Source organism: Hemiscyllium ocellatum, chromosome 9, assembly GCF_020745735.1.
Source record: "Hemiscyllium ocellatum isolate sHemOce1 chromosome 9, sHemOce1.pat.X.cur, whole genome shotgun sequence".
Classification (NCBI taxonomy): Eukaryota; Metazoa; Chordata; class Chondrichthyes; order Orectolobiformes; family Hemiscylliidae; genus Hemiscyllium; species Hemiscyllium ocellatum.
The window spans coordinates 54,918,653-54,943,096 of record NC_083409.1 but is presented as its reverse complement, the minus strand read 5'-3'; the positions used below and the strand labels follow the sequence as shown (position 1 = coordinate 54,943,096).

The 24,444-nt window shown below is 38.1% G+C and overlaps 1 protein-coding gene across 3 annotated transcripts; it reads right to left on the bottom strand.

Moving 5' to 3' along the window:
* Nucleotides 1-1,284: 1,284 nt before the first annotated feature.
* On the bottom strand, nt 1,285-23,595 carry prrx1b (paired related homeobox 1b). Of its 3 annotated transcripts, XM_060830327.1 has the most exons (6): nt 23,348-23,595; nt 22,107-23,102; nt 17,624-17,799; nt 12,970-13,145; nt 5,847-5,950; nt 1,992-2,071 (listed from the first exon to the last, which is right to left on the bottom strand). In XM_060830327.1, exons 2-5 carry the CDS (start codon nt 22,354-22,356, stop codon nt 5,878-5,880), a joined length of 675 nt encoding a protein of 224 aa, XP_060686310.1. In that variant the 5' UTR covers nt 22,357-23,102; nt 23,348-23,595; the 3' UTR covers nt 1,992-2,071; nt 5,847-5,877. The 3 variants fall into 3 exon arrangements, with proteins under 3 accessions (XP_060686309.1, XP_060686310.1, XP_060686311.1); XM_060830326.1 differs by lacking the exon at nt 5,847-5,950 and having other exon boundaries at nt 1,285-2,071; nt 23,348-23,591; XM_060830328.1 differs by lacking the exon at nt 5,847-5,950 and having other exon boundaries at nt 1,997-2,071; nt 12,956-13,145; nt 23,348-23,592.
* Between the last annotated feature and the right edge of the window lie 849 nt (nt 23,596-24,444).

The following is a 24,444-nucleotide window of genomic DNA, read 5'->3' as shown; positions in this document are numbered from 1 at the left end:
TTCAAAGTCTACGACCTCATTTTCAGTTCTCCTGGTAGCTTCTCTAGATCCTGTAAGAACACACAACCAACTCTCATGTGACATTGGCCTGCTTTGCATTCCCAGTCTCCCAGCCTTATAATTGGCAATCTCTCAGCCACTGACTAGTATTTTGTACTTTAAGACGCTCCATACATTAGGTGCTTTCACCTTGCATTCGCTTCAAAACTATTCCAAATATTAATAACTAACATTAGATAGAAAATTCACTACTGCAAACGCATTGGCATAGATGCATTTAAAGAGAGGCCAGAGGGAACTGAAATTAGAGGATGCGATTATAAATTTGGATTAAATATTTGACTGAGGCAAATAATATAGAAAACACAAGCAGAGACTAATGGAGAAACTCAGCAGATCTGGTAGCATTTGTGGGGAGAAAATAGGGTTAACGTTTCCAGTCAAGTGATTCTTCTTTAAAACAGGTCTGAGCTGAAACGTTAACTCTGCCTCCTCTCCACAGATGCAGCCCGGTCTGCTGAGTTTCTCCAGCAATTCGTTTTTGTTTCAGATTTTTATCATCCGCAGTTCTTTTGTTTCAATACAGAATATAGGATAAACTGTGCTGGATGACCTATTTCTGTTCAAAGGATGACCCTTCCGTTCACTTAATTCCACTTTCCCCACCTGCGATTCAAACCTTCTACAAATCACCTGAAAAAACTACATTGCCATCCAAATTCGTGTGGAGTGATGAGAGGCCATAAATTAATTAAGAGCATTGTTCTTATGGTTGGAGTATGCCAGTCATTATACTAGGACCGTTTACACTTACTCCTAATTCCACTTAAATAACATCGAGACGTGCTGAAGTATAACTTCCCATTTCCTAGCCTGCCAAGCTTCAGTTGAAATCACCCTGCAGTAAGCCATGTGAGGAACGTTTGTAGAGCTAGTCTGGCTTTCTTTTAAATAGCCAAAGCGAAAGTAGATTTAGGGTGCTTCCGCCCTGCGAGAGAGATGGGAAAGGATGCAGTATTGGAAAGTTGGCCCAGTTCATTTTGCACAATTGTCTTGATGACATACGCTGCAGAAATTTAGAAACTGGGCCATCAAAAAGCAAACAAGCAATTTCAGTCCAGCACATCAACTATATGTATAAAATCAAAACAGAAAGAAATGTCCCAGTGTATCTTGTCTGCTTGACTTATGTATATAGCAATATCGTTAAAAAAAATAAAACAAATAATCTTAAAAAAGACCCGTTTGGCACCAACAATACTTTAGTAATAATTTATTGATGCATTTCTAGTCAGATATAAATCCACGTCTTTTGAGTGCTTGTTCCTTTATTGTACACAACAGAATCATTTTTCCTTTAAGAATCGGTTAAGGCTGTTACAGACGTAGAAAGAATAGGAAATCAGATTTGCCTTATTTCAAAAATAGTTTGGTCAACAAAAAGATTGCCTTATCAAGCTTGCCGCTATAGAAAAAAAATGCATTGCTAACAATAACCTTGTCATGGGATACAAAATGTAAAATCTGTATAGAAACAATACAATATAACTTTAATACAACACAGTTGGAAAACTAATAAAAGCCCCTTTAAGACATACACACGACAAAAAAAAAGTCTTGTAATTGGTCTAGCCAAAGTTTGACAATTGTGTCCCAGCATCTTAAATCCAGGGTGGAAAAGATTTTGACAAAACTGGAATATATACTTACTCTTATCTTTATTAAAAATCCACAGGGATGAAACGCGTCAGCAATTCTGGCTCTATACAGGTCAAGTATTTGTGCGTGTCCTTGTTTTTATTTGCCTGTTGTATTGGGATATTTGTTGCTGTTTATAGCTTGTGTCTTTGTCCTTCCATGAGATATTTTGCTGATGCTGTCTGGTTGCAGGGAATTGAAGGACCCCTGGTTGCTTTAGTCCATGAAGGGCGCTCAGTTTACGGTGGGCACCTGATTTCTTTGTAAGCTGTACTCTTTGGCCTTGAGACGAAGGTTTGCAATACTGTTGGCCATGTTCATTCCTTGAGTAGGGTTAGTGGTAGCGCAAGAGGAGGAGTACGTGGCCATAGCACTGCAGGACAAACACAGGGATGTGAATTAGTCATCATACAAATTTTCTTTGGGTAAGATTTTATTTTACAATATTTTGTACCTGTAATAAAACTTAAGTTTTTTACATTACTAGTGGAATTAGAAGCAATATCAAGAGTCTGTCTTAAGAAAGTTTTTTTTAATCAGGGTAAATAGAGAACATGTTAGGTTCAGGCAGGAAACATTTACTCGTAAAACAAATACCACAGCTATTTTGTAAAATAGATCACCCATTCGCACTGGTTATTTTAATACTCTCCACTCTCAGTAATAATTTGCTGGTCTAAAACATTTCACACGAGTAAACAAGCGTCTCAGTTTGCTGTGTAAAGCAATATGCCATTTGAACTGCAGTAACAATAAATCAACGATATGAAACAAACGATTCTTGGTGGGTGAATTATTTGGAATAGGCTCTATGGATATTCACACTGGCTTGAATCGCTTCTACTGCTGTTACATTGGGCTGGAGGGTGAAAAGAGTAGGCGGAAGCTAAGAATAAAACTGTAACAAGCGACCTATTAACAACTTCTGGCGCTTAGTTGGCTCACGGTCTGATATGAAAAGAGCTCCAGAGAGTAAATTTTACAGTGCACCCTCAATATTTTGGGAGGGCTATGTAAGAGAAATCGTAGAACTCCTGGAGCAACAAAGGGATTTAGGCCAAGGAGAAGCAAACATGATCCAGAAGTTTGCTCTGCATTTAACGGTTTCCTAATCTCAATGTAGAATCTGTGGTTGAGCTAACTACCCATTGTTGCATCTAATTGTATAGGCTCCTAAATTTTTGAAATCTCATGCTCACTCCCTCTAAGGCATTGTAGAACTAAATCACCAGGTACCACAACGTTTTGAACGTCGGGTGCCATCCGATCAAAAGGGCAATTTCCGTTTGCTCTTCCTAATTGTTCTCCGTAACATTTCACAGGTTGTCACCTACTAAGCCAGGAGCATGGCTTATTGCTGAGGTTAGCATACGCCCAATTCTTCGTCTCTCAAAGTTTGTATATGCAGAAGACCCCTGTTTGTAATTTTAAAATGTACCCCATTCCAGCTCAGAGTTTTATGACGAGGATAGGAGAAACTAGGAAAAATTTTGGATTTCAGAGAAACACTATCCAACTGTGTGTGTTTTTATATAGATAGGCGATCTGTTCGTTTCAAGCTTTATTTTTGCAAATAAATTACAGCTGCCTTTTAGCATTTAACTTTTACTCCTAGGTAAATTCCGACGCAAACACCGACACTTGTCTATTGGCCACATAAGGTCATGTTGCATGCAGCGCTTTCAATAATTTAAAACACTAAGAAGGTCCCTGGGAAGCCCATGCTCTCTCAGATCATATCCTGTGCTCTTACACAAGGATGGTCTTTGCACTTCAAAAAGGCTTCCTATGTTTATGACACTAAAGACACGATACAAACGTTCAGGCTTACTGTTTGTCACACTCGGGTAAGGATGACGTTTTCTCTAACAAAACCCATTTGGAACAGTGAAATTGTGCAGTTCACGGCATTAACTTTTACTTTAATTATTCGTTTTTTAATGCCAAGAACCCGCAGAAAATTTTACATTGTTACAGGCATTTTCTTTAGATTGATGTGAGCTTGCATTATTTAGTTATATTTTCGTCTCTTGGCTTCTGGCCTTAGACATATCTGCTCAAATTGCATTATAATATAGTGTAACCTTCACCATAAAGAAATATTTAACTTAGTGAAGAGCTGACTGACCTGTTAACATGTAAATAACATTAAAATTATAGTAGACTACATTAATATTTTAAATGTTATTGTTACTGTTTAAAATATAGCTTCTCATTGATTGCAGTTGAGCCTACGTGAAGTACAAGTCATGCAAATTGAAACCACTACCATATATAGATAGCTCTGCCTGAGTGAGACATAACCCAAGGCATAAACAATTGCTTGCATGAGGGGACATCTCTTTCTCATTACCAACTGTTTGTGCCTGTAGGGAGAGGCCACCTACAAACCAAAATTTAAATCATCAACAAATTACTAGTAAATGATATTATAGTTTGTATTGAAGAAATGAGAAAGAACTGATGTATCAGTGTTGAAACTGTCATATTTTTAACATTGAAGAGGGCATATTTCAACACAACCAACCAGTACAAATTAGAGACCTGATATATCAATTGACATGCACAGCTCCTACCTCACAGCCCAGTACAATATTTTACTTATTTATGAATTACACAAGATGCTAGTAATTTACTACTTTCCCAGAAATAGCATTTATATTTTTGTCCTTATTCTTTCACCTTTTCTTACTTAAAACTTTATCTTAAATTTGAATCAATATGCATCTGTCATCCTTAACACAATTCATAACCTACACAAATAAAATATTCATGGACATGTCATTAGGTTGACTAACACTGTTCTGAATGACTCTCAGACATTTGAATGTTCAGAGGATTTTAAAATGTTTCACATGATATTTGACCCCACGGTGAGTTCCTGACCACAAATTCACTCCATTACTTGGACAGGCTATTTCACCATCACAACATCACCCAGCTTCATCTCTGTCTCAGCGCATTTGGGGTTCAAGCCCTCATTCATCCCTCCATTACATCTAGACTTTATTATTGCAATGGACTTCTGACCAGTCTTTCATATTCTGGTCTCCATAAACTTGAGGTCATCCAAAATTCTGTTAACTATTTTTTAGTCTGCATCCAGCCTTGTTCATCAAATGTGTTCACTTAGTACCAGTCAAACAATACTCTGATTTTAAAATTGATTTCTCACCCCTCCCAATCTCTGTAGTCTTGTACTGTCCAATAAGATATCTGTGCTTATCTAACTCTCTTCTGCTGAGCGGCCCAAAATTTAACCACAAAAACTAATTCAATTTAACCAGCAACTGCCCTCTTTGGGTAGATTCTAAGCTCTAGAATTCCTTCTGTTCACGTATCTGCCCTCTAGCTCATTTTTTTCCTTTAAGATATACATTAAAACCTGTCTATTTGACTGAGCAACACATTTTTCAACTCTGATCTCCAGCATCTGCAATCCTCACTTTCTCCTGAGCTTTTGGTCATCTGACCTTAAATCCACTTATGTGGTTTGATATATTTTGTTCTTTGAAGTACCTGCTGAGCAACTTGGGACATTTTATTACATTAAAGGTGCTGTACATTGTATGCTGATGATGGTTATCAGATAGTAAAAATATCATGAATAAACCTCAGTTGAATGTCATGAAGGAAATCAGACCTTACAAAACATTTTATATTCAAAAATGCAATTTTTTCCAGTTAAGAGCCTACTTTAGCTGTTACAATTAAAATATTCTGTCGTCAACAATGGAGTATGATATATATCACCCATTTGGCAATGATATTCCTCATGCCTTTTCTTGTAGTACCATATTTTTGTTCTCAATAGTTACGTCCCTTAAAGTTGAGTAAATACTTTTGTTTTATTTTCTTAGAGATAGCTGTGAGAAGCAAAAACAAAAATCCACATACGAGAAAAATAAAGATTCATTTTGTGTATAATTAAACATATGTGCATGAGTGGGAAAGAGAGAGAAAAAGGCAAACTCAAGGACAAACAGAATTGTAGCATATGTGTTAGTCCCTGCTAACACATGCTCCTTGACAAATCTGAGCTACAGCTCTTATATAATAAGTGATGTACATTGCTTGAGTGTTACTGATCAGTGCTATTTATATCTAGGCATATGGGTACATTGTATATTAATGTGATTGATACATACCCATTGTGTACAGAGGAATTGTGGATGGGACTTATGGAGTCCAATAGGATGTACGGCCAAAGAGACTAGCAGTAGGGTAAGGTTGATCCTCAAGTGTATAGAGTCTGTTTAGAAAGGTTGTGCACAGAAAATGTGGAAATTACCCTTGATGTATTGATTATTGATAAGGTTCTATTGACATCAGATTATTGACATAGCAATCATTCCAAATGAATAAAGTAAATTTCAAGTGAATAAATACATTTCAGATTGTGTTGCATAAAGTCAACATTAAAACAAAGTGCTTGTGTATGCATGCATGTTGTATGTGTTGTGTGGATGTGTTTTAATCATCAATATAAATCATTAGCCCAAACATTATGTAGCTTAATTAAATTTGTAAAGATTTAAAATCTGTAAAGTCTGCAGTTTTACTAGATAACTTGCACTATGCCATGGATGCTGGGATAACCCTGCCACCAATGCATTTAAGAAACAATCTGACTAGAAACAGGAGAAGAAATATAAAACCTGCATGCGAGAATTACTGATACGCGTGCAGGCGGGACAAAGCTTATGGTCATTGAATTGCCTGAGAACAAATCAATGTTCCCAATGGCGATGACAATGGAAGTGAAAATAATAGTAAGCAATAGTAATAGATCATTTACTTTGCATGCTATTCCATATATCACACAGTCCTTATAAAAAAATTTATATATATATATATATATATATTAATAAGTGTACTGAAATCAAGTTGTATATCAAGTGTTGTGCATGACTAAAATGCATCCTGCACTCAGAGATCATTTATACAGGAACATTTCCATTTTTAGGACTGTGCTAATGAATTGGTGGGTAAAAACAATTTCTGTTTTGTAACATGAAGCAATAAAAATGAGAAAGTCACAATCCATCCCTGGACTGTGCTCATACAATTAACAGTGAGACATCAGTGGCAATGAAACCTGTGGCCTCAGCATCTCCAGGCTTCTGAGGGAGAAATTTGCTAGTGTTCTACATACTAATCACTATCACTATCTAAATGTCAGTTGCTGTTGTTGTGGTAGGTATTTACTAATTATTGCTGCAAATGTATGTTTGAGAATCAAGCAAAGACAAAATCGAACTTGGCTGTGATGATTTTTAGAATTAGATTTTATGCCCAACATTAACTCTGTTGGTTCACCTATGAATAACAATTATTTGGGTGAAATATTGGAGGTAGCACAAGTTGATGGAAGTGTTTAAGGAAAGTATAATGCAATAATTAGAAAAGAAAGGGAAAACAAACAGGATAACATAAAATATATCAATTCAGACATGATATTTTCTCAGAACTTTGGCATAAAAATTTGAGTTTACAATTTTTCTCATGGTAGCTATATATTCATACCACATGGATAGGGGTTAGGTTGGGGGACAGTGTTTTGTTCAAAAGGAGAGAAACTAGTAATCTACTGTTTCATTCATTCAGCTGCTGACTGGTGAAACATGGTGTGGAAGTAGTTCTCCAGTGTTCTTGTTTGTCAGGGATCATGGTTCATAGGGCCCATGTGAGAAAAGAAATCATAAAACAAAGTACAGAAAAAATGGTGAAAGTTAGCTGCAGAGTAGATGGAATGGAATAAATAAATGAAAATACAAACCCATTTGCTTTTATGGTACACTTAGTGGAATAGAATGACTACTATGTACTGTCACCTATGTCTCACACAGGGAACAACGATGGATTAGCTAAAGTGAACCATTAAAAATATCCATTTTATTGAGTCTAACCTGAGGAAAGCAAACAGATTTACTCTGGCATTACAGCAGAGTCAGGAAACTTCACAATTCACTGAAGCCAACATAAAAGAAAATTCTTGATTTTCTCACTATGGACGCAAAATTTATCCTCTCTCTCCCAGTTCATAGTCATGACACTAATGGCAAAATTATCATTGGTAGAAATTTTTGACAGAAATGTGAATTGTAAGATCAGTCTCACTAGTAGAGGTGGTGGCCAGGCTGATTAGTGAATAATACTTATGTGGAAAATAGCCATGGATAGGCTGGGCATATAAATAATCTCTTGCAGACAAATTGTTAGATAATATTTGAAATTGGATCTGAAACAATGACTGCTTCCCATTGATTAGAAGATAGATTATTAGAAATTTGCATTAATTAGGTTAAATCACCAAAAAGCTCATATTCCAAGACACCACCAAATTTGAAATGAGCAGAAGAGAAAACAGAATAAATGTAGAAGTACAGGTTAGAAAATGCTGAACTTTGAAGCATATTGATTGTAAGAAAAGAAAACTGAAGGAGGCAAGCATTTTCACAAGTCAATTTCTAGGTGTTTGTAAATTAGATGAAAACTTAGAGCAAACAAGATACATATACAAGGATTGTATGAATTGCATAAGTCCATATAAAAAGTTCAGTAATGACATATGAACAATGATTATACACAATGAAATCCCGTTCCCAGGTCAGATAGCATATGTTCAGGATTAGAGATGTGGGGCTTTGGTCTGCTCTGGAAGTTTATATATTAAGTATTAATGGACTGGAATGTAAACTGTTTACATAAAAATGACTGATGAATAATTATTTAAAATTAATTTTGTCAGATTACTTATCATTGTGATTTTACCCACAAAGCATGTTTTTCCATCAATCGGTTACTATGTAGTTTCAAAGCTATACTGTCAGAGGTGTAGAAGATGTTGACTTCCTTGACTCACACAGCTATGACACATCACTGAAAAATTCAAGTAGAGAAAGGGGAAAAATAAAAAGACACTATATATCTCAATCAAAGAAAATTAATTAATTAACCATTAAGTAGGAATGTTTCTTTGGCAATGCTGTTCACAGCAATGTCCTCCCAATTCATAAAAATATTTCTGACTGAGTTTGATAATTAGAATCATTGGTTTTCACAAAATGTGACACATATTAGAACCAAACAATTTAGAGAATGCGTAATTATACTAAGCCAATTGTATTCTTAGATGGATGATTATTGTAGTACACTTAAAAAGGTCAATTTTCTGCTTTATAGCTTGGCTGGACAAATTAGTAGTGATCTATGTAATATCTATCCACAATGGATCATCATTTACTGAAGTACTGTCTGGGGTATTAAGAGAAATATGGCTTTCAGTCAGGGATGATTTCTGTTCTAATTCACATGTAAAGTGGGAGAAAATATTTAATGTGTGTATCGCAAGATTCTGTTTTTTAAGTGTACTAAATATTATATAATGGTCAGCAGCTTTGCTAATTAAATTTTGAAGATGGTACATTATTTTGTTTGCTTTGATAAATTTTATAAACTATGTATTCGATCACAAAAACATCACTTTTCAACCTGGGTTATACTACCTTTCTCTTGCACATTTCAATTCAGTTGCTTGTTCAGCAGACTTTCTTATTCTGTGTAAAATATTCAAATTTAGTAAAATATTAAAATAAAGCTTGCTCTACTGTATTTCACATTATACCATAGCCTAGAAATAATACATATTTAATATAAATGTCCCTTTCAAACTGCAGCTCTAAATTATCATAGATAGAAATATTATAAGGAAGATCTGGCAATTTGACCCTTGAGCTTCCTAATGGCTGTCAGATACAAAATGTTTTGCATAGAGCTCTTCTAGTGATATCTTGGTGTTTCAATTCAGGAAAATAAGTGTAAGAAGTATTGTGACTGTAACAAGGCCTCTGAAATGATGTGGTCACTTTCTTGTAGTTTCATGATGTTGTATTTGATATCTCTAAACAAAATGTCTGTCTCCTTGATAGCCTTTACTGATTACTTTAAAGCATAAACCATAGCAAAGAACAGGAAAGTGAGATATTTTATTTAAATATGGAAATTTTTAGAATTAAGTGACAATCCCCTTTTAAAAACAATATTTATTCTAAATCTTCATTAACTTTAAATTATGAATACTGACAACAGGGTAAAGGACATGAAGTTTAAATAAAATTGAAATATATTTATTATAACTAAAGCAAGATATTAAAAAGATTAGATATAATTTAAACAATGAATCTGATCCAGTTCTAAATTGCAATATTCCATAACAATACTTCTATTGCCTTCTATTTATATGGAACTATGACTGCTATGAGGAACACGGTCGGGAAGGATCTCTTTACTGAATCCACTAATTAGCAAAGGGCAAACTATTTTAACAAGTAGCAGCTGGTCTCTAGCCAACATGAGATGAACCATCAAAAAGTTAACCACCTAATTACAGAATCTAATTACAACTGAAAAGACCTCTAGGAATTGGGATGTGTAATTAATAGCCAGTAATGATTGTTTTAAATGCAGTCTCTTGGATGTTATAAATAATAAAAGTAGAAAAGTAATGCATCCACAAACTGTCCTAGTTTATTTACACTAATTTAACATAGTATGAGGGGTATAGTAATAAGCTGGAACTATGGAAAAGCGAGGGAAACTGTTCTGAGATTTGGAATGCTATTCAATTTTTACCTCAGAAAATATTGCAAAGGCTCAGATAACATGGTTTAACATAAAATAAAATGTACAACTTGTATTTAAATGGTACTTTTCACAAGCCCCAGACATTTCAAATCTTTGTGCAGCCAGTGTTGGTAGAAACACAACAGCCAATTTGCGCACAGCAAACTCCCATAAACAGCTATAAGATAATGACCAGAAGTGTTGATCGAGGGATAAATATTGGCCAGGGCACCTGGAATGATTCCCTGCCCTTCTCTGAAATAGTGCCTTTGGATCTTTTATGTCTACTTGAGTAGATTCTTATCCAAAAGATGATGCCTCCCACAATACCACACCAGAGTATTCAGCCTTAATTTTGTCTGGAGTCAGTATTAAATTCAGCATCTTGTAGCTCAAAGACAAATCTACCAACTAAGGCACAGCTGATACACAAAAAATGTTAAGGGTGATTTGTTTTTGATTTAAGTATGACTTTGGGTGAACATTTATGGTATCCTAAACATTTATTCTTAAATAAAGTTGTTTTTAGCATCAGCTGAATTTCACGAAAGCCAAATCCTCATATTGGAACTAACCATGAGTGTGAATTCAAAATATATTTGCCTTATGAATAGTCAATGTCTCTTACAGAATATTTCAGTGTTCCACTTATCTCCAGCTATACAGATGGTGCATAATAAAAGCAGAAAACACAGTGGAAATAATTTATTAAATTGTCAATATCGGAGATGTGTTAATGGCTGTAACTTGAATGTAATATTCCAGGAAATTCTATAATTTTGTACGGTAAGGGTAGAGACACTGTAGAGCTGCTCTCCCATTCGAGAGAGATGCCTGGGTGTCAATTTAATGCCTGAGGCATGGGGAGAGGTTGAGAAGGGGAGTGCTTCATGGTAATTTCAGCCTATGTAGGAATTGAATCTCTGCTGTTGGTATCACTTTCATCACAATCCAAACATCCAGCCAAGTGAGCCAAGGGTGGGTGGTGATACAGTGGTCATGTTACTGGACTAATAATCCAGAGATCCAGGCGAATGTTCTGGGGACATGGTTTTGCATCCCATTAGGTAGCGTAATGTAAATTCAACAAAAAATAAGGAATTAAAAGTCTAATGAGGACCATGTAACAATTGTCACAAAAAACCATCTGCTTCACAAATGTGCTTTAGTGAAGGATATCTGCCTTATATCCTTCCGTGGTCTGGCCCATATGTAACTCCAGACAATAGCAATGTAGTTGGCTGTTAACTGACCTTTGAAATGGCCTAGCAAGCCACTCAGTTTAAGGCTAGTTAGGGATAGGCAATAACTGTTGGCTTGGCTACCGATACCCAATCCCATGCATAAATTTTAAAAAAGGTTTTATATGGCCCTGTGGCCTTTCAATCTGTTGACTAATGATTTAGCATCTGGATATAGCCTGTGGGTGCTCATTAGTGCCATGCCCAAATAGAAACTCAACCCATGCCGATTTCATCTTCTGGTTACTACAAAGAGCCCACTTTCTTTTCTCTTTTTCAAAACTCTAAAGCTATGATTTTGCTTTATTATCCTACCATTATAAATTGTCATTTTTCATTGATGTTTTGCTGCTAATAGGCATAGCTATTGACACTCCAACTGTCCACTGCAAATATTATCCATCTGAAACGAATAAATTACTTTAACTATCTGGTTGCCTATGGACAAGTGCAGCTAAATAAAAAGAAAATGACACAGGTACAGCTCTTTGTTATTTTAGATTTGTTCAAACACTCCAGTATTGAGGCCTCAATACTTGCACATGGCAATAGGACTTCATGTTCTTGGGGAAGTAGTTGTGTTGGGTTTGAACCTATTTGGGGATGCTGTGGATTTCACATGCTGGAGTTTCTTGCTAAATCTTCTCAATTGTGTGAACAGGTGAAAACCTAAATGCGCAGGATTGCTTCTCAACCTGTACTTAGTTGACACTGCCAAATCACACCAAAGTCATGGAAATCACTGCGATTGTTCTAAGAACCCATACAGTTTATTAGGTAACCATCACCAGGCAAGAGGTCAAGATAATTATCTTACTTTGGAATTCTAACTATGTTAATTAAACCAATAATATTTTGCTCAACTTGTATCAGCCAGATCTCAATTACATTTTGTCCAAATATTCATGCCCCTGTTTTTCCACTGTAACAAGACAATTTGCATTTATACAACACCTCTCAGGTTTACTGATGTACCAAAAAGGCTCACTATCAATGTTTTATTGGAACACCGTCACTGTTATAATGTCGGTAAATGTGAAATTTAATGATACTTCTCTCACATATCCATTATTCTGCATCTATCACCGTTTTAAAGATTACATTTTTATCAAGGATTAATCAAAGGGATATGTCAGGACAAGTAGAGATGAATTTATTGTCATTATTGCTTTTGTACTTCCCTCAGAGCCAGTTAATTTGGGCTTCTTGAGTTTAAATCCAGATTTGCACAGTCCCCTGTAGCATTGTATGAGATTGTAGATAACATTATCTATGAAATTATGTTAGAATAGTTAACTTTGTGCCTTGGAGAATGCAATGAGGAGGAAATTGTTGTATCTATGTTGTGGCAAATTTGCCTTCACTGCAGTTAAAGATGACATTTGTATTACCAATAAGAGATTACCCATATGGAGATGTCGTTCCCCAGGACAGGTAATCCTGGGCTCTGGGTGCTGGGCGTGGAGCCATGGGCTGCTCCACCGCCTCCCCGCTGTATGATTTGAGGATAGAGGCATTTTTACTGGCCAACAGGGCTCTTTCATTCCGTCGGAATTTTGCTCTTCTGTTCTGAAACCAAACCTGAGAGAGAAGTGAGAATGAATAATAAATACAGAACATTTAATCTTCCCTCTAAACTTATTAGCTTCTTCCTAATATAATTAGGATGCTATGTAGCAACATCCAAGGCACAATTCTCATTTGGTTATAATTATTTTTAATCAAGCTTTTCAACATGTTATGATTACCTCCAGAGTAGGAGGTGGAGTTTGAACAAAGTCCTTATTTTGCCACTGCACTCTGTATTGTTGATATATTGTGTTAAATACCATGTTAAAACAAAATATTTGTAGTGGACTAATGTTCAAATCAGGACTGTCATCAGGAGAAATTATACCACTAACAGAATCTCCAAAGAAATCCCATTATGAGATGTGAAATTTCCAATTATTAACAACTTCAAAACTGATCCTTTTGGATTCAATGTTAAAGTGAACGTCCTAGTTGAAATACAGAAGTATTGCAATATGACCAACCACAACCTCTATCAATGTTGTCATGATCCCACCAAAATAGCAAGAACCTACACTTTGAATTCTTAGATTTAATAGAAATGAAAATAATCTAGACTTTTATTGATTAAACTGTAAAATTATGGACAGTCTTCCTTCCTTGGTTTAGTAATTTACACATGTGCAGATTCCACTGAATTAGGTTCCACAAATAAACAGATTCAAAGTTAATCACAGATGTTAAACTGAAGTTCAACATCTACTAAAGTTCATTTGGAAGAAAATGTTCATTTGGAAGACATACCATCTACAAGACTTTCTAGGTAGTGCACAGTTAAACCAGTTCCCTTATTGATCACTTTCACTAATGATTTGTTACACAGTAGTAATGTATTACCCACTCAGAAAAGGAACTTTATAAGCATTCCTTTCACAACTAGGGGAGTAATTTATATCATGTGGCAAGATGAATGTCGTGTCTGTGATAAGACTGAAAGGCCACTTTATAAATACTTGAACAACGATATTCTTGGACTTTAAAATAATAAATTTTGTGGCCTTTGTACAAATTGTGATTCTAATCATGGGCCCTCCTGGATCTGTGAGACATATTAGATTGGATAACTGAGTGAAAAGTTGTCACCTAATAACTTGTACTTTGTGGTAGTGCAGTGTACAATAATCTCTAAGTTCTTCTGTGAACCACCTGGTAACAAATTTCAATAAATAAACTGGTATAATCCAATTTCTTCAATATGCAAAGCCATTTTGACACATTCTGTGCTTGATGAGTAGTTTTCTTTCCAATTAAAAAAAATAAACTGCAGGTTCATAGCTCCTTGAACGTGAAGTTGCAGGTAGATAGGATAGTGAAGAAGGTGTTTGGTATGTTTTCTTTTATTGGTCAGAGTATTGAGTACAGGAGTTGGGAGGTCATGTTGTGGCTGTACAGGACATTGGTTAGGCCACTGTTGGAATATTGCATGCAGTTCTGGTCTCCTTCCTATCGTAAAGATGTTGTGAAACTTGAAAGGGTTCAGAAAAGATTTACAAGGATGTTGCCAGGGTTGGAGGATCTGAGCTACAGAGAGAGGCTGAACAGGCTGAGGTTGTTTTCTCTGGAGCATCGGAGGCTGAGGTGTGACCTTATAGAGGTTTCCAAAATTATGAGGGGCATGGATAGGATAAATAGACAAAGTCTTTTCCCTGGGATCAAAGAGTCCAGAACTAGAGGGCATAGGTTTAGGGTGAGAGGAGAAAGATATAAAAGAGACCTAAGGGGCAACGTTTTCACGCAGAGGGTGGTACGTGTATGGAATGAGCTGCTAGAGGAAGTGGTGGAGGCTGGTACAATTGCAACATTTAAATGGCATTTGGATGGGTATATGAATAGGAAGAGTTTGGAAGAATATGGGCTGGGTGCTGGCAGGTGGGATTAGGTTGGGTTGGGATATCTGGTCGGCATGGATGTGTTGGACCGAAGGGTCTGTTTCCATGCTGTACATCTCTATGACTCTATGTGGAGAGTTAATTGTGCATATAAATGATAGTTTATTTTCAATTTTTCATTATTTTCTGATTCCTGTCAATAAACAATAAGTCAAATCAATACATTGTCAACTGCAATGGGGCACAGAATTGGAAGGTTCTAGCATTTTGAAATTACAATATAGAGTTTAGTCCCCATTAAGGTGTTAATGGCTTTGCCAAACTAAACTCAATATCATGAACAAATAATGTCACGTGTCACAAAATTTTCTGGTGCCATGGAAATGTGTTGAAGTGCTTCCTGTACAATGGAAATGATGGTGTAGGTACAAGTAGGTTAAACGGTATTTATTATAGTTTTCCAGTTTGTCTGAAGATACAGAGATAGCCTGGGGTCAGATAGCATTCTACTAAAGATTCTGATGAAAGGTCACAGACCTGAAATGCCAATTTTTCCTACTCTTCAGATGCTGGTTGATCTGCTAGGCTCATCCAAACTTTTCTGCTTCTCTTTCAAATTCCCAGTACCCCTAGTGTTTTGTTGCTGTTTTCTACCAAAAGATGTTCTTTGGATTCCTCCCACCTATTTGATATGGCAACAATCACTTGTGCCAAAAACCTGCTGATTGCCTTTTTGCAAAATAAATACTGTCTAAATCCTTGTCAGTCACACTGTGGAACTTGGTGTGGCCTTCCAAAGAACATAATATAGTTGACTATAGCGGTGGAATTGAACCATAGGCAATAGATAGTGTTTCTTGCTTTGTTGTTTTGATTCACGTAGAATCTTTTCCCATGTGGCTTGGAGGCTAGCTCTCAATTTGAAGGTTCCCATTGTTCCAGGGATGACTCTCCCCTCACAGTTTTCTTACATCTACACAATTAATTAGTGGAGCAGCACCTCCAGTGCAGCTAGAAACTTTCATATTTAATTGTCTTCTCGCTGACCCTAAACAAATAGCAACTCGCTCCTACTTTGCATTTTCCTATGTGATGTACTTGTGTTACATGTACTGTCTGTGTACTGCATACATTCCACTCTAGTATGTTGCATTTTCTGTTCATACGCCATACATATTCCATATATGGGTGGTATATTTTGGTCAAATATAAAGAAAATTGGTGAAAATGTTTCAAGTTTCGATGATATCCGCATAGCAGGATATTTAACAGTTTGGAGCTCACTTTCTGCTGCTCACTTGTATAATAAACTGCGATGTGGCGTAAAGTTAGCGACTTCTGTTTCATGAGGATTTGGGGTGACTGAGTCCCTTCTCCACCCACCCTGGGCTACAGCTTTTGGGAAACTGTCACAGCGTTATTGCGTGACACCATGGTGCTACTTTGACTACACTAAGGGAAACATGAAGTCAAATAAAAAAGGTTCGCACTAATAGTCCTGTGAAAAAGTAAATTGGCCAATCGATGGAAAAAAGCACATGAAACGGACATTTGCGGTGTCCGATTTAATGGGTCTGAAAGGTGGCCTTTATGATGAAGTCCCTACAACTTTTACAATTTATATTTGAGTTGGCCGGCACTTTTCTTTGGTCTTGGGTTCCGCTTGAAGCCATCACGGTTTTAAATCGAACACTAAAGCAGAAAATATGCGTCAATTACCAGGTTTAATGAACTCGTACCCACAGACACAATTATCTCAGTCGGAAAATTGCTGGTCAACATTGTGCAACCAGGTTCAGACAGCAGGGGGTGATCTGTCCTGAAATAAGATAACGCAGTATATAGGCGAAAGGAAGCATACATAACTTTTATTCCTACAATTAAGACATTTTGCTTTTTTTCATGTTTCCTCGAAACGTTTCTGTCATCTTTCAGGCTCCAGTCAATACCTGAACAATTAAGATAACTGGATATCTAGTTCCAATCACTCTGATGCTGAACCCACTCTCTAGAAGATAATATTTTCCAATTAACAGCTCGACCGAGATCTACCACTATTTCTTCGTAACGTACGATTTCAAAAAGCGACAAGAGCATGTAACATTGGAATTGATCTCATTATGAGTAGAGAATGCGAGATTAACTTTGTCAAGGAAATTATGAATACCAATCTTTATTGGTCCTTGTAGGCTATAAATTAAAATTATAAACAAATTATGTGTAGAGGGGTTTGCAAAGATATCTGTGTTCACGTCTAATCTGTCTGTACAGCGGGAACTCCGTTAGTTCTCATGTTAAACATCCGTAAAGAGCATTCGCTTATCCTAAATGTGCTTTTTTTTCATAAAAGCGAAATGAATTACAAATTTCTACAATATTGAAGGTAAATAATAAAGCAGCGAGTAGCTGATTTAGGTCTAAAATAACACTTCGAGTTACTTGATTTATTTGACTGAAAGCCGGGAGTTGCACAAAGTTACTTGGCGCTTAGCTACACGCGCAAAACCCTTGGAGCAATAGGCGCTACAACGACGCAATATTTTTGCATGGTTTGTTAGCAGTGAAAGACCTGTGAAAACAACTCTTTACCCCATTACCCATTTTCCAATGAATTATATCAAATGGCGAGAGCCATTATTCGGAATAAAATAAAACTACCTGGACCCTAGCCTCGGTGAGATTGACCCTTCTGGCTAGATCTTCACGAACGAAAGCATCCGGATAGTGCGTCCTCTCGAAGACTCTCTCCAGAGCCTGCAGTTGGCTGCTGTTGAAGGTGGTCCTGTTCCTCCTCTGCTTCCGTTTCTTCTTCTGCTCTGTGTTTATTTTATCACCTACACTCCATAAAAACAATTACATGCACCGTTTAATCAGTTAGCACTTGGAAAATTAAAAAAGACAAAAGCTTTATTCGAAATACAGGGGACCTTAATGACTTTCCATTTGTGTACCACCGCAATTGGATTTTCGAGACTCAGTTTCGCAGTTGATAAGCACACGGATGATTTGGGGATAGTGTAGGGGGACAAGCTGAGAATAGTACACAGGTCGACGCAACATCGAGGGCCGAAGGGCCTATTCTGTGCTGTATTGTTCTGTTATTCGGGCAACCGTGCCCCAGTTGAAGTAAATCGCTACCACTGCGCTAATCAAAGATTAGAGACTGCCCTTCATTCTAACTTTATTGGAGAGAAGGCTGTGGAGATAACAATTCAGGTTCCCTTGTCCTACAGAAAAATATAATTTCGATTTGCGCACTTAAGAGTTGGGATATGACTTGTCTGAAAAGCTGCTCACTTTCAATGAAGGACAAATGCCTAGATAAAACAAACTAGCACTGCTCTCCTAGCATTTATTTATGAAACGAAGCACACTTGTTTAGGTATCCTATGAGTTTTTAGCATTCTTGAGATATGAGAGGGAATCATTATCAGATGACTCTTTCCTGTTGCTTACTGAGCCCTTTTGGAACAGCATTCGTTTATAAATCACAACTGGGTCATAAAATAGAGCCTCCATTCTCTTATGTTTTCCCAACCTTATTACTTTCCTGAATGCCTGGGGCTACATCATTTCATTAAGAGAATACTCCATTTGTTTTATCTGTTATTCCCAATTCCAAAGCAGTGCCTTAGCTTTGATTGATGCGAAGATTAAACCGTACTGAGCATCAATATTGTCCGAAGTTTTACCGGTTCCCTGAGCTATAACTAGAACTGAAGCCACGACAGGGAACTTCCTAGCACAGGAAACTTGCGTGGGGATTAGAGAAATATTTAGCTAATTTTTTTTGCCCATTAAATGGTTTCTTGCTCGACCACTAAGCTGAAATGAAATGGCTACCTCTCACTGGAAATTAAGGTTCGCCACAAATTCGCCAAGCGATTCCAGAACAGGGATGATTTGCCAGTGGCCTGCCAACACAAGGAATACGCAGTGTCGTTGAACGATGGCTGCAAGTTCCATAATGCATGGATCAATGAGATGTCATAACAGATCTGTATTCCAACTGCCACCCATACATGGTGAATGTTTGACATGGTAAAGCTTTAAGGATAACCCCTTATTCTAACAGTCAATGTGGTAAGTGTTGTTTAAGAGGTTTAGTTAGCTTGCACGATGGGCGTGTACTGGATATTATTTGAAGAAATTGACTATTGGGTAACATTGTCTGAAGACCTGTCGGGTTGGGTGCGCGCTGTATTTAGGCCGTGAGAATCTGCTGCGATGGACAGTGTGTTATCCGCCTCCTCCCAGTTTAGAATCTGTTTTACAATGTTGTTACATTATGTTGACCTTTTTTTTTAAATCTTGTGCACGAAACCTCTCGTTTTCTTCATGCTAATGTGTAAGTTGTGATTTCCTTGCCGGCTACACTGCAGCAGTCCAGTGTCGGGAGTGATTCAGCACGAACGTGGTTCAGACCAGCCTCCAGCCATTCACAATCTCGGTCTAAATCCACTGGAGACCTACCAACCTATACCAAAATGATTCTTTTTGTCTAACATATGAAATAATTATTTACAGCTGGAACTGATAATTAAGGTTGTAAGTCAGGTTAATAAATAACATATTTTCTTGATATAAACAAATTACAAACGCTCTGCCTCTTACAGACACAAATCGGAATGTTTGCTTCCGCAAAATCAGCCCAGGAGAAAGGTTTTGGAAAGGTGCTGCTGCTGCTCGGAATGTCACTCAAACATGTCTGTGCCTTCTGCATCATTTATGTACTGTCAGGTCTCCTCAACAAAGATCAACTTTGAGCAGCTTACACGCTAGGATTGTTCACTACATATTGTACAAATAAAAGGCCATCCCTCTTCGCCAATAGGAGAATGCAAAACAATCGATGATTCTGATGGTCTTGGGACTGATGTCACGTCGTTTCGATTCTATTCAGATTTCATTCTGCAATTTGCGGACGAACCAATCTCCCACTATCGGCCTTTGATGCCCCGTAAGTGATCAAATATGTGAATGTGTAAATTGAATCATTAAGTATATGAGAAAAAGAACGAAAAACTCCCTGGCTTGTGTTCTCCCGGGAGTGACATCGGCTAGTGGGACAAAGTGAGGTTAAATCGAGGATCAACTATCCTGCATCGTTTCCTCAAATTGCCTTCTGAGGGGTTGGTTTAAAGTTCGTGGTTAATTGTGTGAAATCCGTTGTTTTAAATTGCTGGACAGTGGATGATTCTAGGCCTCGAACATAGAAATTCTTATTGGGCCTTCAGCTGAAAACAGATTTTAACTTGGTAGTCCAGGCTGCCTTCCTCTCATGCAATAACCTCCTGGGTTAATAACCGGTCCTACGAAACTTATTACTGATACAAAATGCCCTTAACCATCAAAATGTTTCATAATTAGGTAGTTAAAATGTAGTGGAGAACTATAAACTATAAACTGTTTGTAGACATTTCCCGGGGCCTTCTCCAGAATGCTGAGCTAGTTCTGTTGCTTGGGGCAGATTCTCAGACCAGAGGATCAAGGCAGATCTCCGGTCAGGGGCACATTGCCGGCGCCGATCCACATCTGCTGTGCTGTCAGAGAGATGTAAAGGGGGTGGGGGCCAATGAATTTAGGCTGAACTGGCTCCTTAAGCCGTATCTAATGGTCAGTAGAGGTCTCTGGAGGAAAAGAAAGAGAGCAAGGCACGCTCTGAACACCTCACATCAATCAGGCATAGCATCAAACTCACTCTGATGCATGGACAGTCGGAAAACTTCTAACAATCTTTATCTTAACAGCATCGGGATGAAAGGAACTGAGAAATTTACACGCTTGCCCTTATCTTTTATTAGCAAACTGGAGCCAGCACTAAAAGAAGGCCTAATTAAAATGTTTCTTCTAAAGAAAGATATTGAAAATCAACACGTTGAAATAAAATTTTGTTCAAGGTTAAATTTTGTATCAACTGACATGGTTTTCCCAAGCGTATACCGAAGTCTGCGTGTATATATTATGGAAGATGCAGATTTCAAATAATTTCCCTGTATCCATGCACACAATCTTAGACTCATCATTCAGGTTAAATGGACTAACCTGAAAGAAAAGGCTAGAAATTCAAGTTACCCTACAGTTAATAATTGTTCTACTTCCAAAATTGATAAAAATCAGACGTTTGGTGCAAGGGAAACGGTTGGGTTTGGCCGGCGTGTTGCCGTGGATAATTAGAAGTAAATGTTTCCTTAGCGTTACATGCTAGGCATGATTCATTGAAAACAAAGATGTCGTCTTTTATCGCTGGTGCATGACAAATCAATTTATCAAACTAATCAGATTAGCTGTCATTACCAGTGTGTTGTCTGTGGGGACACTTAAAGCAGTTTTGTCAAATTCAATCGTCCACTTATAACCCCTACACATGTTCTGAGAGAATGAACTATCAAGTGCAATGTGTTCATGCTAATGGAAGGCGATACAGCACATTGCTGAATAATGCACCCCTACACTCGCTCAATTAGCTGTGAATTAGCTCCCTGATTTTTTCAAAGCAATGCGTTTAACGTTACTATCCATACGTACATGTCCTTGAAAAGGTTTCCATTGAAGTGATGGTCTAGCTCTGTAGCCTCTCCAGTATTCACATTGTGCTGTAACATTATTGTCTGAAAATACTTGACTTCCCGACCCTGGCGACTGTATGTGTCTTGTATGTCTCCTTCACATTTTTCAACATAGCGGCACTTGTTGATTTCCTTATGAAACACTATTTATTAGACCTCACCATACATTAGGTGAACAGTACTCGATCTTGGTGCGAGTGAACATTCTCCACCACATCTCTCAGATGTGAACTTTGCGTGAAGCTATGTTACATTGGGGAAGTTTTTTTTATTTCAAAAATATACTTAAAGGGAAGCGAAGTGTGGGCTCTCTTGCTAATAAAGGTGAGATTCTGTATCGCCAACTTTTAAATTGTTCTACGCTTCTTCCCCCCAAACTCTTAGCTCCAGCTGCCTCCCAATAGTCGCCTCGGGACTCTGCCAAGCGGTATCTCCACGTTCGGTAATATCAAACGGTTCCATGACATTTACACGCACGTGTTAATGCGATGATCCCTCTTTGCGCCACAGTGATAATCCCGTTAATTACCCCTTGTCCCCTACTGTATTTCTTTCTTTTTGTTCACACTTACTTTCTTGTTGTGGAGTGTCACTGCCGCTGGTCACCGCCGGGGACTCGACCAGTTTCCTGCCCGCCTCACTCACACTCTCGTCGGCTTGCTGGAGGTTCATCTCCCCCACTTCTTCCAGATCCAGCAGGTGACTCACTGTGAAATTCTTTTTAGACTGTAAATTGTCCATGTTGGCAGTGATAGTGTTCTCCAAGCGACTGGGTACAGAGGACGTTTGCCTGTCCATTACATGAGGATAACTGGAGGTCATGGCTTAGATGTTAAAAAAAATCTTTTTTAAAACAAAAAATGTAGGTGCAAATTCTCACAACCTTCCGAAACTCGACGCCCTTCGTCTCCAGTTTAGGCCAATGTTGTCAGAAAAGAGAACTCCACGCACTTGAACCGGACGCCGGGAAACTCAAAACGTATTTTTTAAAGTTAGAAAATGAGCAAACTTCCCTTATAGAGAGCTGTTCCGACGCCCATGTAACAGCAGCACATAGCCAACTTCAGAGGAACTTGAAGAAAAGTTGTCCTTCCTTCTCCTTGACTCACATAGGTGACATCAGTTTAGAAAGAATGATGTTTTGCAGATGTACGAGTGAGCTTTCTCAACTTACTCTGTTTTCAAAAGGAGACACACATACAGGAGGGGGAAAAGTTTTTTTGCTGGAAGACTCGAGGCGGGAGGAACTCTGAAGTGAGCTGTACTTCTCCTCCTTGCTGAGTAAAAAAAAAGGCCTTTCTGGCACTTCAAAAGCCAGCAGAGTGCCGTCCAGGGATTGTTTTGCGCCGAATAAATTAAAATTGGCGACCCCAGGGAGACGAGATTCTGCTCATACGCGCCTGTAATTACGTGGCAAAGCCCCTGTGTTCTGTGCCTCTGACGTTCTACAGACCCCTCTCCATCACAGCACTCCCACCACTTTGATTAGAGCGGGCAAATGAAACCTTTGCTCTCTTGTAATCTGCCCTGGGATCCCTTTGTATTTCGTAATAAGACGTAATTATCATCTGAAAAATATATTAAAAAGAAACTGACAGCCAGAAAAATACATCAAAGAGCGAGCTTGTTTATCCCGTCAAGTCAGACAGACTTGCTTTGCATTGCGGTTAAATAACTAATTTGCATGTTTTATACCAATCGCTGTGCACTTCTCCCCTCCCCCCCCAAAAAAAATCCGCTTTCCCGTCGCTTACTGCTATAAGTAGTTCCTTGCTTCAGGCAAAATAAAATATTGCAACGGCCGTGTACTCACCTACACGAGCAGCGCCAAATCAACGTGAAGTGGCGAGTAAAAGGCTAATCCGATGACCCTAACTTTCATTTCGGAACTGTTTGAAGATCTAAAAACCGAGCCCGTTATGTTGGCCGTGTGCGAACCGCCGGCGTCTCTAGGTATACGCAGCGCGCTGTGGGTTCAGGCGATACACTGCCATTACTGGAGCCTGTCTGTGTGGAAGCAGCCCGGCGAGTTTTTTTTCTCTCTCTGCTTTTGTTTCACTTTTATAACTGGACGTACAGAACGCAACAGCGACCAGAGAGACACGGATAAGAAGGGGGAGGGGAGAACGCCGAAGCTTTCAGGGAAAGGCAGTTTTATTTTTAGGTTGACCACTTTCTCTGTGCTTTTTTTTAAAAAAGCATTTCAAAACAATGTATGAATTTAAAGATTCAGTTGGAATCCATCTCTTTTGTCATTTTTATTAAAACTTGAGTTAAATATCTGAGAGAATCGGGATGAAGTCATTTTTTTTTCAATGGTCTGCACTCATTACAAAGATTGCGTGAGGCTTCTGAAACAGGGCTCAACGGGAGTGGAGGGGAGCCCATGTGTGGAAATGGCAGGAGTCTGGACTCCACGCTGCAATAGACATCCCATTACTTTGCAGCGGCCTGATATGGGAAAAGAACACTTGATGCCATCAAAGAGATCCATATTGAAACCAGATGTGAGCCTCTCGGTCTTTCCATGCATTTAATTAAGGCAACTGAGACGGAGTAGACTTTTTTTTCATCATTAGTTTCCCTCCAGACCCTTTCCTCAGATTTGGGCGGCCGGTACGGTGCCAGTGCAACATGTCTGTCTTTTTCATCTACAAATATCATTGAGTTGAGACTTCTATCAACATCTGTTTGGAGAAAGCTTTTCAACCCCCTCCCTCCTCTCCCCATTATTTGCTATAGTCGAACTCATAGACGCGGAAGGAAACGTCAAATGAACTCGCCAGGAAGTTTATTAACCTGATATTGTACGCTTTCTAATTGCTCTTCCAACGGGCGTGCGTGTTTATTTTTCAAATCGCGTTAAAACCTTTATTTTGAAGAAACTTGCCAGATGTCATAAAGCCCTGT

Bases quoted from the DNA above. Each gene is read 5' to 3' on its own strand.
- prrx1b (XM_060830326.1), bottom strand. From the start codon at position 22,356: ATGACCTCCAGTTATCCTCATGTAATGGACAGGCAAACGTCCTCTGTA. The intron at 13,146-17,623 runs GTAGTTTTATTT...CTTCTCTCTCAG, and splicing joins TCACCGAGGCTAGGGTCCAG to GTTTGGTTTCAGAACAGAAG. The intron at 2,072-12,969 runs GTAATCTCTTAT...TTTGTCCTGCAG, and splicing joins GGAACGACATCTCCATATGG to TGCTATGGCCACGTACTCCT.